The sequence below is a fragment of the Tauraco erythrolophus genome, chromosome 18, assembly GCF_009769465.1.
Source record: "Tauraco erythrolophus isolate bTauEry1 chromosome 18, bTauEry1.pri, whole genome shotgun sequence".
Taxonomy (NCBI): Eukaryota; Metazoa; Chordata; class Aves; order Musophagiformes; family Musophagidae; genus Tauraco; species Tauraco erythrolophus.
In genome coordinates this window covers 452783-466340 of record NC_141482.1, presented here as the reverse complement: position 1 = coordinate 466340, position 13558 = coordinate 452783, and the positions used below count along the sequence as shown (strand labels likewise).

At 54.2% G+C, this 13558-nt stretch overlaps 3 protein-coding genes across 3 annotated transcripts in view; 2 read left to right on the top strand and 1 right to left on the bottom strand.

Moving 5' to 3' along the window:
• Window positions 1-3467, top strand: part of LOC104373707 (arf-GAP with SH3 domain, ANK repeat and PH domain-containing protein 1-like) — a 31087-nt gene extending 27620 nt beyond the window's left edge. Inside the window, exons 21-26 of the mRNA XM_086622713.1 lie at window positions 144-251; window positions 373-577; window positions 1218-1394; window positions 2207-2352; window positions 3051-3173; window positions 3393-3467. Coding sequence (XP_086478839.1) covers window positions 144-251; window positions 373-577; window positions 1218-1394; window positions 2207-2352; window positions 3051-3173; window positions 3393-3467 — 834 coding nt within the window. The remainder of the gene's footprint in view (window positions 1-143; window positions 252-372; window positions 578-1217; window positions 1395-2206; window positions 2353-3050; window positions 3174-3392) is intronic.
• Window positions 3468-6965: 3498 nt separating this feature from the next.
• Window positions 6966-9194, top strand: LOC104373699 (CMP-N-acetylneuraminate-beta-galactosamide-alpha-2,3-sialyltransferase 2-like). The gene is made up of 6 exons (XM_086622873.1): window positions 6966-7220; window positions 7490-7680; window positions 7972-8151; window positions 8549-8594; window positions 8789-8908; window positions 9027-9194. The coding sequence occupies exons 1-6, from the start codon at window positions 6966-6968 to the stop codon at window positions 9192-9194; spliced, it is 960 nt and encodes a 319-aa protein (XP_086478999.1).
• A 2351-nt stretch (window positions 9195-11545) lies between these two features.
• Window positions 11546-13558, bottom strand: part of ERGIC3 (ERGIC and golgi 3) — a 32193-nt gene continuing 30180 nt past the window's right edge. Inside the window, exon 13 of the mRNA XM_086622963.1 lies at window positions 11546-12388. Within this exon, the coding sequence (XP_086479089.1) occupies window positions 12309-12388 (80 nt within the window). The 3' untranslated portion in view covers window positions 11546-12308. The remainder of the gene's footprint in view (window positions 12389-13558) is intronic.

Sequence of the window (13558 nt, the reverse complement as noted above, 5' to 3'; positions counted from 1 at the left end):
CTCTTGGTCTGGGAAGCATCGCTCGCAGCTTGCAGGTGTTGCCCTGACGGGCAGGTGGTCAGAGATGGGGCTGGCAGCTGCCTGTGGGGCTGGTGGGGCAGGACAGGGCTGGTGAGTCCTCAGGGAGCTCCTCTGTGCCCCAGTTGCTGCAGGCCCAGAGCAATCAGTTCAACCCCAACGTCCACGTGGAGTATGAGTGGTGGCTGGGCCAAGATGACATGTATGAGAGCGATGAAGACCTGGATGAGAAGGTGAGGTGCTGATGATCTCCAGCGTGCTGCCGCTGCTCTGGCTCCCACTGTGCTGGAGAGGCTCTCCTGTGCCTGCCCAGCCATACCCGCTCCGTCTGACCTGCAAATATCCCTTTCTCAGCTGGATCCTGTGAAGAAGGGAACTGCCCATCCCCAGAGCTGCTACCACCCCCCTGCCGCTGCCCCCAGGCCAGAGGCAGCAGGGACAGTGCCCTGGGGGTGGTGGCCGGACACCCGCCTCCCACCAGTCACCCACCTCCACAGCCTGGACATGCCACCAGCCCCTTCCTATGCGCCTCCATCCCCACCCCAGCATGCAAAGCCTGGTGAGAGCCTGCAGCGGGGGGCTGGTGGGGTGAACTGCTGCAGCTGCCCCCCTGGCTCTATGGGCAAAGGGTGGTCTGGAAGGGAGCTGGGCCCGCAACGGGGTGCGAGGGGTTGGCCAGTGCCATAGGGCACCCTTCTGTCCTCTGCTCCTTGAGGGATCGAGGCTGGCTTGCGCTGGCTGGTCTGTCCTAGCCCTGATCCCTGCTTTGAAGAGCCCATGGAGCCCCTGCACTGGTGCTGTTAGGACACGCCGTCCTGCTCCCAAATGCCGCTGCTGGTGGGAGAGGCAGAGGAGCACGTCTTTAGGGGAGCCAAAGCTGCTGATAGAAATAGCAGCAGTGTTGTGGTTCTGCTCCTTAGCAAGACTGGCTCCCACCGTCTTTGCTCAGCCTTCTCATGGTGTGTCCCACCTCCAAGAGCTGCCCTGCTTTCTGGGAGACTCACCAAGTCCTGCCTGACTTCCTCTCTGCCAGTCCCAGCTCTGCTAACCTGATGCATTTCTCAAGTCGGACCTCCAAGCAGAGAAAAGAAAAATCCCTGCCCACGTTTGCGCTCGTGCTGCCCTGGGGCCTCATCTCCAGAGCCCTGCTCAGCACCAGCTTGCTGCTGACCCCTCATCCGTTCTTGCTCTGTGTTTAGTTCCCCAGGGGACATATCCACCCTTCCTCACCAGCTCATCCATCTTTGCTGAGGATGCAAGAAGCCGGAGAAGCCCACCTCTACTTCTGAGCATCAAGCAAAAGCGCATGTCCTTGGAGCCAGCACCTTGGGTACCGCTCAGCCCTGAGCGGCCCAGCCCAACCAGCCCGGCCTCAGGTAACAGAAAAACAGGCTCGGGAGGGGCAAGGAGCCAGATCACACTGGTGGGAAGGACCTGCTGGAGGTCTGCAGACCAGCACCCGCACTAGGTCAGGTTGGCCGCGATCTTATCTGGCTGAACCTCCTTGGTGGATCAGGCCCGTGAGGTTATTCTGGGGTTTGCTGGGCTGTCGGAGTTGCTGAATTCAGAGACGGGACTGACCCCGTTCCTGTCTTTCAGGCAGTGGGTTTGTTTCCACGGGTGCCCTGTTGCAGAAGGATGCCCCCCTCTCCGCACCCAGGCAGGGTGGCAGGCTGGGGCTGAGGTGGTGGCTTGCACAATACAACCCTTTGACAAAGAGGTGAGCGCTGCAGGAGCAGCCTTGGGTGCTCCAGGATGGAGATCTGGCCAGCTGAAGCCTCCAAGTGCCTCTAGGAAACAGCCTCATCCCAGCAGAGCTCAGCAGTGCGGTGGGACGGAGGGCACCAAGGGCACCATCCCCGGCAGCTGCATCCTTCTCCTGGTGCTGGCAGCTCTTGGGGTACCTTGGAGCTCTGCAGCCCATCTCTCACCTCCTGCTAACAAGTTTCTCATCCCAACTTCCACTCTATGTCCTTCTGCATCCTGGCCACATCTTCTTCCTCTACTGCCCCTCTCTATTCTGTACCCAGTCCCTCTCTTTTCCAGCTGCCAGACCGACGAGATCCTTGTTGCCCACACTGTACCATGGAGGAGGACCACACTGCACCATGTTGCCTGGCAGTAGTGGTTGCTGTTGTTTACCTGTGATGAAAGGTGGGAGCCAATGACCAGCTTGATTCTGCCATAGGTGCCCCAAGAGCCATGGACTCCCTGTGCACGCCTGGCCCCAGCGGAGTGGGACAGCCTGATCGACAGCAATCCCTCCAGGAGCCAGATCCATGTTCTTGCTATGCTTGGGATGTCCCACCTCTTCTTCCTCGGAAGAGCAGTTTGGTAGGTGGCCAGGATCAGCTCAGCTCTGCCCCCGCATCTGCCCGTATTTCTCACTTTTCGTTTTGAAAGGAGCTGGAGTTGGCCACAGCAACTTCTCCTCCCAGCACTTCTGCTGTGACTCCCTGGTGTTGATGTCTCTCTGCTAGGTGCTGGGAACACTACCAAAACCCCCATAAGGCTTCACCACCTTTTGAGGGAAGCCTTGTTTATGATTTTGGGTTGTTGGCAGGTCAGGGTGCAGTTTTGGACACGGACGAGTGTGCAGTGTCCACGCTGGCCCTGCCTCTCTGTGCTCCAGGGGACACCTTTCTCCCTGAGGATGCTGTGCAGAGGCAGAGCCCTTTTGTTAGGGGCACCTCACTTGAGTTGCTCGGTTTTGGGGTTGTGCTGAGCAGCACCGCTGACTCCTCTGCCCTGAGAGAACTGGGACCCCAGACAGTGCAACTGCATGTATCACAGTCCTGGGGTGTCTCTGGAAGGATGCTCCAGCAGAAGGAGGTGTCTTCTGGATCCCTGTCCCACTCAAACTCCCAGCAGGTGACCTGCCACCTCTGCCCTCCCTCTGCACAGGAAACCTCCCAGTCTCTCATCCTCACTCCTCACATCTTTGCCGAGGGCTCTGGGATCAGGACACCTGAGCTCTTTCAGGCTGTCTGACGAAGCTGAGGCAGCCTGATGATGCTTTCTTCTGCTTGCAGAACAGACCACGGCTCGGCAGGGTCCGCGCTCTCTATGACTGCGATGCTGACCAGGAAGACGAGCTGACTTTCCGCATGGGTGAGGTCATTGTGGTGTCTGAGAAGGAGGACAGCAACTGGTGGGTGAGTGAACGCTGGGATGCGCGTGATCCCCTTTCCGTCTGTCTCTTGCTTCTGTCCCATAACTGTCACACCCATTGTTGGTTCCTGCTCTCCATCTGTCTCTCCATCTTCCACCTTTTCCTTGGCAACCAACGGAACCTGTTACGGGGCTCGTTCCTCATCCCCTTAAATGCCCCTGTGCCATGTTCACTGTTACTTTTCCTTCCTTTCTCCCTGCAGAAAGGGTGGATTGAAGGACAGCCTCATAGGCAAGGTGTCTTTCCTGCTTCATTCGTCCACGTGCTCAACGAGTAGGAGCTGCTTCAATTCAAGAAGGAAGATCTGATCACCTGCTTAAAATGCAATTCCCCAAACTCCCGTCTGCACCGAGGGTCCCAGGAATGAGCAGACTGGGAGCACCAGCTCACCCAGTGCTTCCTTCCTCACCTCCCTGTCCCCCCATCCCACTCTTCCCGTGGGTTGTCGGCAGTGCCAGGGTATCTCACGCAAGCCCTTGGCCAAGGGAAAGGCCCTGGCCCACTGCGGTGCTCCCTGCTCTGCTGGTGCCAAGGGCAGCGCTGAGCGGTGCTGTGCCCCGGGGCACTGGAGCTGGAAGTGGAGCCATGGTGGATGCAAACTCCCGGGGAAAGGGGCTTCTGCTGAGGGCTGAGCATGCTGGCAGCTTGGAAATGCAGCAGCACCACCACCACCACGAGCCTGTGCCGTCCCTAATTCCTCCCACTCAGCTTTCACTGTTTGTGCTCCAGAAAATATGCTCTGGGGCAGCTCAGGGCAGTTCTCCTTTGATGCAATTCTTCTTGGAATGTTTTGAATTCCCAGAAGCATTGTTACAATCTAGTCCTTATTCAAATAATCAGAATAATTAAAAACTTTGTTTGTGTGAGATTTTACGATATTGAAAAACTGAAAACATTAAGTTTTAAGCAAGTCAATGAAAATAGACTACTACTACGGATTTAACATTTTTAGTAGATTTCTATTAAAACATAGTGGGCTGTTACACTTTTGAGTCCAGTTTTGAGCTTTCCCAAAGAAGAAGGGAATCTGTGTTACGCAGATAAAAATCATACCTATATCATGCTTTTAAAAAATTCAGGATGAAACTCATAATGAAAGAAAAAAGAAGGTTGGTTTTACAGTGGTGGAGAGGCCCTTTGAGCCCACCGCCAATAAACACCAGCTCTTGGATGCTTTGTATTTCGGAGGGCTGTATGAATTTGAGTTTCTAGATCCTCTTCATCTCTCTCCCTCAGGCACCAAACCTTCTCGCAGGCATCAGAGCAGAGAGGGCTGACCTTCCCTTGCATAAAATCACAGTTCAGCTTGCATGGCTTTTCTCCACGGGCTGTTTTTCCAGTTGCCGAGGCACAGTTCACAGCCTTCCTCTATCCTCTCAGAGCCCAAATCCCATCCAGGTGAGCAGAAGAAACCAGCTGGTAGGTGCTGGATGCACGAGGCTGTTAAGACCTCCGTGTTGCTGGTGTCAGTGTCGGCAGATGTTGAGCCATCCCAGTGGGATCCATAGGGGCAGGAGAGCAGGTCCATTCCAGGCAGCTTCTCCCACCCTTGGAGGAACATTCTAATGATGACTTTCCTGGTCTGGCCCTGGGAACCCGGCCAGGGCATCCAGCTCCAGCAGAACTAGTGGCCGCCGCAGTGCTGGGCTGTGTGGGAAGGCTGTGATGGGACACCAAGGTGGTGGGACGGGACACCAGGTGGGCACTTCAGGAGGAGGGATGGCAGCCCTGACCTCACCATGCTGCTCCCCGTGAGGCTCCCCCGTGAGGCTCTGCTCTCCCTTATATCATGGTGCAACACTTCCTCTTCCTGTGGCAGTGGTTGCAGCTTGCAACAAGCACTGGCGAGGCCACTGAGCCCGGAACATCTGCTTCGCCTGGTCCTGCTCGGAGGCGCTTCCTCCGAGGAGGTGAGGGGCTCTGGGGACAGCTGGCTAGGGACCGGGGGGTCGTGGTGCCGCGAGGGCGTCTTGCCCAGCTCTGGGGCTGGGGAGCTCCTGGGGTTGTCCCTGGGGACAGAGCGGGGACAGGAACAGGTCTGTGGTCGCTGGGCACAGCCCGATGCAGCAGCCACACGACTGTCGCCACAGTGGTCTGTGGTTGCTGATGCTGGGCTGGGAACCCCAAGGCAAGGGCACCTTGGTGTGGGGCGGGGGGTGTTTCAGCCACCGTGGGCATGCAGGTGGAGACGTCCTGTCCATGGCTGCACAGAGGCGTGGGCAGGGAGACGGTGCTCCTCAGCCCTGCCTGCCCGGAGCCCTCCCGTCCCAGTGACAGGTGACTGCAGAAAGCGTCATGAAATGCTCCTTGCGGTGCCCGAGTGCCCGGGCTTTGGGGTTTTGGCTTTGGGCTTTGAGCCGTGCAGCCACCAGCCAGCTTGGCCCGCTCTGTGTGCAGTGGCTTGATAACCCCTCAAGGCTCCATGAGTGCCCCAACCAGCCTGGGGGACCGCTGGCTCCCAGCCCGATTGGCACGTCGGATGAGTGCTCTTTGCCTCCATCACAGCAGATGCTCGTGGCTGCTGCCGAAGGGCAAAAGACTCAGTCACGGGGCTGCGCGGCTGCCGGCAGCATTTTGTGGCTGCTTCCTGCTCAGGAGCACCCACATCTGCATTTCCAGCGTGCAGGTGGTGGCTTGTGTGTGCTTCCCTTCAAGAAGAGGGGACGGTTCAGTTGTTTTTGGAAAAGGCAGGCTGGCAGGGGAGCAGAACCCACTGCAGCCACTTGGATTGTCTAACCCCCTCCACCTCCCCCCTCATCTCTGCTCATTGCTCAGACCCCCCGGAGCAGCAGTTTTTCTGGCAGGTGCACGTCCTGTGGGTCAGCTCTGTGTGCGGCGAGTTGGACACCACGGCGAGCAGGTATGTGTGCGCTGCAGGAGCTGCAGAAAACGGTTAATGTGGAGAAACGGAGCCCGTGCTGACCCTGGCACCACGGCAGCACCTGGGAGCCTGGGGGAAGCACGGTGTTTTGGACAGGAGGGCTTTTCTGTCCTTCAGCTTTCCCAGTCCAGAAAGGATCCCCTCCTCAAACCAGACCCTGGGATGGAGGCTGTCCCTGCATCCCTGCTCCTTGCCTCGGCCCCCCAGGAGCCAGGTCCTGAGAGGCTGAGCAGTTTGTGAACTCCCTGTGGACAAGAAAACCTTTTTCCCTCTGCCTTTACGTTTACATGAGTGCTTTTAGACGGAGAACAGAAACGTCACCTTATGGCTATTTAAGAAAGGTTCATGCACACGAATGGCGGTTAGTCCCTCCTGCTCCTCCCTCCTGGCAGTGATTCAGTGCCCTTGAAGCTGCCAAACCCCAGGGCCGCTGGGGAGGGAGCGTCTCACCAGCCGCACAGCGCCTGCGTGGGCTCGGCGGCAGCAGAGAGGCTGCTCTGCCCGGCACTGGGCTCGCTGCCGGCCGAGGAGCGGCTTCGTGGGCGGAAGGGCGGCCAGTGTGTCCGACAGGAGCTGGAGTTCAGCTCGTGGTCAAGGTTGCTGCGTGTTGGTAGATCAGTTTGTAGACCCTAGAGGTGTCGCAGGCAGAGAGCAGCTCCTCGTACAGCATGTGCTGCCAGCAGCCCTGCCCGCACCCCGGCAGCTGCGGCAGTGCCGGAAGCAGAGCGCAGCGACACAGCCGTACAACCCTTTGAAAAGGGAAACGTGTCCCAGGCTATTTCAGGTCCCTGCAGGGTTGGTGAGCAGCCAAGGGGTGTCCCAGGAGGAGGGCAGGGAGGGTGGGTGGCCACTGCCACTGGTCCCCGTGACATCTCGCTGCAGGTGGCACGAGGGATGCTGTGCCAGAGGCGCACGCAGGTGGTGCTGGCCCTGTGCCTGCTGCTGGTCCTGTGGCAATGTTTCCGAGCCCCCACGGACGGCCTCAGCCCTTTCCCTTTGGCTCCCTCCCTCCTCGATGCCCCCTCTGCCCATTGCACCGCCAGCACTAATGGCTCCGCGTGGTTCAACGCCCGCTACGACGTGGCCACGGGGCCTCTGCTGACGGGCGCAGCCCATGAGCTCTCCCTCGACGTGGTTCAGTGGTGGCTGGTGAGTGGGGGCACGGGTGGCAGCTTGGGGCTCTCTGAATCTGTTTGCGGTGGGGCAGGGCCAAGATTGTCACACAGATGCAATGGGGGATGAAGGGGGTGCAGGGACCCCAGTTCCCCCCGCTCCGGGCTGTCCCATACCCTTTTCTTAATAGTCCATCAGGTCTCTGTGCCTTTCCCAGGGCTCTGCTGGGAGGAGTAAGGCTCCATCCCCCTTTGGGGGTACTGGGAGGGGAGTGATGCTGCCCGTCACTACTCTTGCTCCCCCAGACTCTGCAGGGTCCCCCGAGTGGCATCCAGCTCCAGGCCATAATTCAGCAGCTCTTCACTGTCCTCCCAGCCCCAACCGGTGACGTGCGGGACCAGTCTCACTGCAGGACTTGCGCAGTGGTGGGGAACTCAGGGCGGCTGAAGGGCTCTGGCCACGGGCTGCGGATCGACGCCCATGACTGGGTGCTGAGGTGGGTGACCTGAAGGGACTTGACCTCTCCCTGTCTCCCCAGGACCCTGGCGTGCACCAGCCTCTGCCCACCCTGTGAAATCCACCACCACAAGCCCTGAGATGGTGGGGCACTGCTGCCCCTACTGCCCGGAGCCCCCCACCCTGGGGCACACACTGGCCCTGTGTCACCCATGTCCCCTCTTTGCTGCTGGCCTGGGTGACCTGGTGTTCCTGCCTGGTGGGACCAGCAGCCAGAGAGCGGCACAGTGCGCACCTTCACTTCGGGACATGCCTTCCTGCTGTCCCCTAGGATGAACAGAGCAAAGATCGCTGGCTTTGAACAGGATGTTGGCATGAGAACAACACATCACTTCATGTATCCGGAGAGCGCAGTGAACCTTGGGCCCGGTGTCCACCTTGTCCTTGTCCCCTTCAAGCCACTGGACCTGCAGTGGGTGGTCAGCGCCTTCTCCACTGGAGAGCTCACGCGGTGCGTCAGCTGTGGGAGGCAGCATCTCTTGTGCTGGAGACTCTGGGGATGGCGCAGGGTGGTCCCTGGGACCGTGGTGCCTCAGTCCTGGTGGGATGAAAGGCCCCTGGGTGACAGTCCTGGCATCCATCTGCACTGCAGTTTGGGAAGTGGGCACTGACCCGTCCCCATAGGGCTCGGGCACACTGCAGTCCCATAACCCCGATGGTGGAATGGTGGCTGTCCCCACTGTGGGGTCATGGTTTGAGCCAGGCCAGGGGACGGTGTCAGGCCAGCGCAAGGGGCTGAAGGTGCCATGGGGCCGGGTGCTGGTGGACACAGCCGCCCTCTGCAAACTGGCTGCCTCCGTAGGCCCTGGCAGCGCCCCATGCTCATTCCTGTCCTCTGGCTTTCGCAGCACATACATGAGAGTGAAGCAGTTCATCGAAGCCGACAGAAAAAAGGTAAGTAAGGTCTTGGTGGGCTCCAGCTCCTCCTGGGCAGGCAGGGCACCTCTGGGCAGAGACCGGGCTCGTTTTTCAGTAGGACACGGGCAGAGCCAGTGAGCAGGAGGGCAGATAGCTGTGCTGGTGGCATCGGCTGGCTGTCTCGCTCGCAGCACCATGAGCAGATGATGGTTCCTCTGCTTCCCGCTCAGGTGCTGATCCTGAGCCCAGCTTTCCTCAAGTACATCCACGACAACTGGACGCAGCACCACGGGCGGTATCCCTCTACCGGCTTCACGGCGCTGCTCTTTGCCCTGCATGCCTGCCAGCAGGTGAGGGCGGCCAGCGGGACTGGGCGCCGCGGCCGTACCACCACGGCGCCGCTCGGCTGCACGCTCTCAGGCTGATCGAGCGCCCGCGCAGCCACGGCTCTTGCTGGCACGTGCACAGGTCTCCGTGTTTGGCTTTGGAGCAGACAGCGAAGGGAACTGGCACCACTACTGGGAGAAAAACCGCTGGTCCGGAGCCTTTCGCAGGACGAGGGTCCACGATGCCGATGTCGAATTCAGCCTCATTGAGAGACTGGCAGCTGAAGGCAAGATTTTGTTCTACAAATGATGCATTTCCAAGAAACTGAAGCCAGGCCATTGGCGGATGAACTGGCAGCCCCCTGCGCTACTGGCAGCTGCCTCGTCTCTTTAGCTTGCTGCTTCTCCCCGCCAGCGCTGCCACGTGCCCAGGCTCACAGACCCTGCAGTCCCCAGGTCTTGGTGCTGCTTGTGGTGGTCCCAGCAGCTGGGCACTGTGGCTGCCAGGTGGTGACATGCTCCCACAGCACCAGGAATGCTGTGTTTGCCTGGACACAAGGTGTCATGGCTAAGAGAGAGGAAGGGGAGCTGGTAGGGCAGGGCTGAAGGTTGTCGTGGAGGCCCGTGAGCTGCTGTGCGTGTCCCTGTGGCGACCGCAAAGCCGTTGGGTGACAGCGGTGGCGGTGATGGCAGCTACTCACACATGGCTTGTCTGCACGACCGAGCTGACATTTCCACCCACTGAAGGTTTCTGGGGGAGGTTCGCAGCTGTTCTTTGGGCAGGGCAAGAGGAGCATTGTCCCATCCTGTCTTTTTATCACTAAGAAAATATTTTAAAAATTGTATCAAAGAAGAATAAGAAAGAAAAAAAAACCCAAGCATGCTAAGTTAGAAGACGATAGAATCAAGTAGAGCTGAAATGATCTTGTGCTGAATAAACTTTGAAAACACACACGAATCTATTATTATTTGTTTTACTTTTTGAGCCATTACTGCTTTGAAAAGACAACACAATCCATCTCAGCCCCACCCTGCAGAACAGGATTGCAGACCCTGGAGACTGAGCTCCCCAAAGGAGGTTTTCTCCTCCAGAGCAGGGTTAGCAGGACCAGGGTGTCTTTTCCTACTTTCAAACACAAACATCCTTGAATCAGACTCAGCTTTTCCATGGCTGTCAAATGCTCTTTCAATCTATTAAAATCACCAGATCTCTCCTACTCAAAAGCTCCCATTTCACAGCAGAGGCCTGTATTACTTAACTTCATTGATTTTTCTACCTCTCCAGGTAGAATCCTCATGTCTGTATGTCTTTTTTGTTTCTCTTCTCCATTACACCCAGTTTCCCACACTAAGTACAAGTCTCGCTCTTACCTGCCTCTTCGCCTTCCCTCTATTTTCTCCAGGTGCTGAGCAGTGCTCTGTGCAATGCTCTCCAAAGCTTTTCTGAGGTCTACAAGTAATTGTTTTCCCTATCAAAGCCAAGCGATTAGCTGGCAATTGTTTACCTCTGGGTTAAACTCTTGCTACCTTATTCCACCTTCCCCTTCCTGATTATTCTTTCAAATTTAGTTACAAATCATAAAATCACAGAATCATTTGGTTGGAAGAGACCCTCAAGATCATCAAGTCCAACCATTCACCCTGCACTGTCAGGGTCCCTAAACCATGTTCCTCAACACCAAATCCACATGGTTTTTAAATACCTCCAGGGATGGGCGCTCCACCACCCCCCCGGGCAGCCTGTTCCAATACTTCACAACTCTCTCTGGAAAGAAATTTTTCCTGATCTCTGACCTAAATTTCCCCTGGTGTAACTTGAGGCCATTCCCTCTCATCCTGTCATTCCTAACATGGGAGAAGAGCCCAACCCCCATCTCCCTACAACTTCCTTTCAGGTAATTGTAGAGAGCGAGAAGGTCCCCCCTGAGCCTCCTCTTCTCCAGACTGACCAGTCCCAAATCTGTCTGCTCTTCTGAGCAATTGAAGCTGTTCAGGTCACTTCTTGTTCCTGATAAAATATATAGACACTATTTCCCCTTCCTCACATTATAGTAGTACTACATGATCCTGATCCAATGGATTTATTAAATATCCTTGTTTCAAATTTTTTTTTTTTTTTTACAATCCCCCCTTTTTCCACCCCCCCCAGGATTCTAGCTTGGAGATTAATCAGTCTCCTTACTGACACCTCACATTGCTTCTCTCCCCGACTGAAAAAACACAGGTCTTTAAACACTCTAGTTTGTAGGTAAGTTCAACTAATTAAAAAAAACCAACCAACACCCACAAACAAAACCTACTTTCAAATGAATTATAAAATAGCTTTCTCTCTGCGTTATCTGATCCTGTGCCTGCCACGCTCACTGTGCACTGCTGGATCAATTGCTCGGACCAAGTTTAGAGTCAACACCAAAGCAAATCCAGAGCTGAGATTTAAGAGTCATGAGTCTGTTTTGACTCACAATGAGGCAGGAATCCTCCACAATATTTTATGTTTTCAAATTTCTCCCAATATAATTTCACATACCAAGCACTTTACTCACTTGTGTAGATCATTAAAAAGAAAAAAAAAAAGCACCATCATCAATAATATCTACATACTCTGCCACAATGCAAGTGTGTTTTTTAATTTTAATTTCCAATTCAGTAACAGGATTTAGTTCAAATAATTCAGTTATTCTTTCAAATGCTTTACCAAAACACACAGAGGATGGCCTTTATTTAAAAATATAAACAGAGGGAAAGTGAAAAAGACAATCCAATTTAAAAATCAATTAAAACTTCAAACACTTTTTTTTGCTGAAACATCAACTTGCACATTTTGTAAGAAGAGCAACCTGGAGCAACTGCAATGCCCCAGGGTACAGTAAGCACATCCTAAGTACTAGGTCTCACCACGTTGCCCAGACAGCTGGAAGGAAAGCTCATGGAATTCAGCATGTTTTCACAGAAGTCTGGCATACTTCTGTGAAAGTGAGCATCAGCACACTCGGAAACTTTTTTAAGAAAAATTAAAAAAGCCAGCTGGTGTTGCTAGAAAGCGTATTTGATGGCAACTTCAAACCATTCCAGGTGTCACAATAATACAGTACATCAATTCCTGGAGGCCAACAGAATGCAGTATCTCCAGCATCTCCTTCAGGGATGGGGGTGGAACTGGATGAACATGGACTGACACAAAAGGGTTTTTACAGTAGAGTTTGCACAGCCAGACAAGATGGCTTATCTTTATAGCAGCAAGGTTCAAGCAGTTCCATCCAGAAATTAACGCCAGACAAAGAATGATGGGACAGTAATGTAAAAGCGGTCAGGGCCATGTGGTAATTCCAAACCTCTTCTCCTATGCACTCAGAAGATCACTCGTGATTCGGAAAACCTGTTCAGTTCTCTTTCAAGACTTTTTTTGTGGGATGAGGTCGCTTATTTATGTTGTCTTCCCAAGTTCAATTTTCTTCTGGATAGCACATGCTGAGTGATAGATCAATGAGTCAATGAATCCTGCAACTAAAAGGAAAAAACAGATGGATCAAGACAGACATGCCTCAAAGAGAGAGGAACTTCCAAGGGAAAGAAAACATAACGCCTTCTGTCAGTAGAAAGGAATTCCAGCTCCCCCAGACAGAAAACAGCTGCTGCTACTTGAAGAATAAGGTCCTCATCTGATTAGGACAGACAAGATTCAGCTTGCAGGGCAGAGGTGATCATGCTTCTCCGGAAAAAAAATAAATTCTCTTACTGAAGAAGAAATGAGACAGGCCAAGTCACATGTGTTTACTGAGGAGTAAGAAGAGGTTGGAGAGGAAGCTGATGCTGAGAGCTTCATGTCAGGTCATTGCCCTGACCCAGCTTGCCAAAGGCACGTTTCCCGACTCTTGCCCAATTCACGGCAACATTTAAATCAAGCTACTCTGCCTGATACCACCCTTTGTGGACGCCCTTTATCGGAGACTGCAATGTTTACCCACCAAGGACACAAAGCAAGACAAACCAACGCCTTCAGTTCCTTTTGCAGTATTTTCCCCAAACCTCTCCAGCACTGAAGGAGCCTATTAATTCAGTACTTGTTTGAAACCACAGAAAAGCTCAGAATGGGTCTCCTTCACCACAAAACCCAGCCAATCCTGCATCCATCAAGGCAGCTTTCACAGGGCAGGAACCCTGAGCTCCTGCCAGGAAGGGAACACTGGATGCCTGTGAGCAAAGGTATTTTCAATGTCTTTATGAAACTCACATTCTTTTTTCTTTTATTCAACACCTCAATCTAAGGAATAAGCAATTACTTAGCCCTACACAAAGACAGACACTTGAATCCTATGTGAAGAGCAGCAGCTAAAACGGGAACCAAGTCTTCTGTTCATTACTGTAGAATACAGGATTATTTGCCTTACTGTCTGGTCTTTGAGTAACGCTTCAGATGACTCTCTTTTGCCGTTGTTTTGCCTTGAAATGTTCACTACTTGTGGAATCAATTTGATGCTGTAACACAAAAACTCTTACACAGCTCATTCAATCTGTTCTCTAGATTACAGAGTCTGAATGTGGTGTATGGCAGCAAATACTATCAACTGGCTGTTGAACCTCATCAGTGCTAGAGGGCACCTGCATTTTTCACTAAAATAATTTCTGAAAGCCTTTCCCTGAGCTTCTTTTCTATAGAAATGAAAATGATCAAAT